This window comes from Fusarium proliferatum, assembly GCF_900067095.1.
Source record: "Fusarium proliferatum ET1 genome assembly, contig: FPRO_scaffold002, whole genome shotgun sequence".
Classification (NCBI taxonomy): Eukaryota; Fungi; Ascomycota; class Sordariomycetes; order Hypocreales; family Nectriaceae; genus Fusarium; species Fusarium proliferatum.
In genome coordinates this window covers 33,438-36,316 of record NW_022194791.1, presented here as the reverse complement: position 1 = coordinate 36,316, position 2,879 = coordinate 33,438, and the positions used below count along the sequence as shown (strand labels likewise).

Sequence of the window (2,879 nt, the reverse complement as noted above, 5' to 3'; positions counted from 1 at the left end):
ATGACCAGGAATAGATATTCGCAGACACGAAAGAACGACAGGAAGCCGCTCAAGGTCTTCCAGGCCAATGTCGGCAAGATCCCTCCGGCTCACGACTGCGCTCTGGCACTGGCTGACTCGGAACGATATGACATCGTGCTCCTGCAGGAGCCGTGGACAGCCCATACGAAAACGCGCTGCCTGACGAAGACCCATCCTGCTTACGACACGTTCACGCCAGTAGAGTCCTGGGACAGTAACGATACTCGACCTAGAGTGATGACATATGTCCGACGAGACCCAAGGCTTCTCGCTGACCAGATACGACCGTTCCAGACTCGCGATATTCTCTGGATCACAATCAATGGCGTGACTGTAGTCAACTTCTACCGCCAGAACGACGAAAGGGATGCCCTTGACACGCTGCTTCGATGGCCTGTCCCGGAACGCTGCCTCGTCGCTGGCGATTTCAATGCTAGACATCGAAGCTGGCAGACAGGGCAGACTACGGACCGCGGCCAAGAGATTGCCGGTTGGGCATCAGAGAATGACATCGACCTGCTTAACACGTTAGATATCCCAACAAACCCACACGGCAACACAATCGATCTCGCTTTTGCCAACATCCCACTTGCTGAAGCCACTGTTGAGGACCATCTCGCCACTAGCTCCGACCACTTCACCCTCAGCTTGACTCTCCCCAACATAAAGCCCGCTCCACTACAGCCGGGCAAGATTCGAGTGACGACAGAAGATGAGCTTAAACGATTCGTCGAGATCGTAGAGCTTGGAGCCACAGAGATCCCCCTCAGAGATTCAACGCCCGCGGAGCTGGACAATCTTGCGTCTTCACTTGTAAATCTGCTAACATCAGCAGCGAAGGCAGTGGGTCGGCCCTCACGGAAAGGTGGCTGCCCAGCTCCATGGTGGACAGAAGAGTGCGCCTGTGCCGCGGCTGCATTCCGGGCCATCAGAAGGAGGCACCCCCTCAGCTTCAATCAGGATGTTCAGATCGCCAAGAGAGACTTTCATCGCGTGGTCCGCCGAGCAAAACGAAAGTACTGGCGGGAACTCATCGATAGCTTCTCCAGCAGCAGTGCTGTCTTCAAGACCGTCCGGTGGCTGAAATCTCCGGGGCCCTTCCAGCCGCCTCCCCTGCAGGTCGACGACGCTGTATACGAAACTCAGATGGACAAGGCGAGCGCACTTCGGGGAGCGTTACTGGAACGCCGAACTTCTGATGACGATATTGGAGACCCCTGGACACCAGTCTCTCCTCCTCGATCGATCACATTCTCACCCGAAGTCTCCCTAGACGAGGCACAGCATGCGACTATCCATACAGGCAATACTTCCCCTGGGGCGGATAGCATCACCGTCAATCTTCTCAAAGCCGTGTGGCACATCGTCGGGACGCATATCCGTCGTTTGTTCGAAAGGTGCCTCTCCTTGGGTCATCACCCGGAACCATTCAAGCAGGCGGAGGTGGTCATGATCGCGAAGCCGGGACGACGAGACCTCACAAAGCCAGGGGCATGGCGACCCATCTCCTTGCTCTCCTGTCTCGGAAAGGGGCTGGAAAGATTGATCGCTCGCCGCTTGGCGTGGGCAGCTGTTCACTATGGCGTCCTTCATCCACAACAGGCGGGCGCTCTCCCCAAAAGGTCGGCAACAGACCTGGTGACCGCCTTGATCCACGATATCGAAGAAGCATTTGCACGCAAGAAGGTGGCCACCCTGGTCACGATGGATATCCAAGGTGCCTTCGACACCGTCATGCGCAAGAGACTAGTCTTGCGTCTCCGTGAACAGGGCTGGCCCGACCATCTCGTCAGATGGGCTGAGTCCTTCATGAAGGATCGTTCAGCCCGCGTGAGGTATCAAGACACCCTCACGCCCTTCGCTCCTCTCCAGTGTGGACTGCCTCAAGGCTCACCAGTATCGCCCATCCTCTTCCTGCTCTACACTGAGCCAATCCACCGACTAGGCAACCCTCAGGGCCGCTTCGGCTACGCAGACGACACGGCTATCCTTTCTATAGGCGACACAATAGATGAAACCACTGCAACGGCCTCCAGCTCCATCGGCGAGATGGTTCGATGGGGTGCAGCAAATGGCGTTTCGTTTGACCCGAAAAAGACCGAAGTCATGCACTTCTCTCGCAGCAAACTCAGGACCACGCCGGCTATACGCCACGGCGATGTCGAGAAGCACCCCGAGCCAGCCATACGCTGGCTCGGCATCTGGCTTGACAGCAGGCTATCGTTCCGCGTTCACGTCGAAAAGTGGGCGGCCAAGGCGCATGCCGTCGCCTATCATCTACGGGGTCTCGCCAACACGATACACGGCCCTCTCCCAAGCGCCGTGCGAAGTGCCGTCATGGCTTGTGTCGAGCCGGTACTATTGCATGGATCTGAAGCCTGGTACCCGGGCACCACCAGACCGCGATGGAGTCAGCCTAATAGAGACACGCCATCGAGCAATCAACATCTCATACAAAGAATGAACAAGGCCTTACACCAGTCCATGAGAGCCATACTGCCCATCTGGAAAACGACGCCCATCACCATCCTCCACCACGAGAGCGGCATACCGCCAGTTGATCAACTCTTGGAAAAACGGCGATGGAGATTCTCCGCGCGGCTCAAATCACTTGACGACGCTCATCCTCTTGTGCGGAGAACGTTGCCAACCCGTCAACCTACCTACCACGATCTCATAAAGCGAAGGTATCAACAGGCAGAAAATAGCTTTAGAACACGACTCCGACGCACAGATGAGCTTCTTGTCTCGTGCAGGCGTCCTAAGCTCCTCCAGAAACGCTTCCAACAAGAAGAGATGCCACCACTGCAGACAGCATCAAAGGAGAAGACAGCCAAGGCCTTTCTCCGCTGGGTCAA

The 2,879-nt window shown here is 56.4% G+C and overlaps 1 protein-coding gene across 1 annotated transcript; it reads left to right on the top strand.

The window, feature by feature from the left end:
- On the top strand, positions 1-2,582 carry FPRO_03854 (uncharacterized protein; the record flags this gene model as incomplete). Its single annotated transcript, XM_031225888.1, has 2 exons — positions 1-2,431; positions 2,491-2,582. The coding sequence occupies 2 exons, from the start codon at positions 1-3 to the stop codon at positions 2,580-2,582; spliced, it is 2,523 nt and encodes an 840-aa protein (XP_031076479.1).
- Between the last annotated feature and the right edge of the window lie 297 nt (positions 2,583-2,879).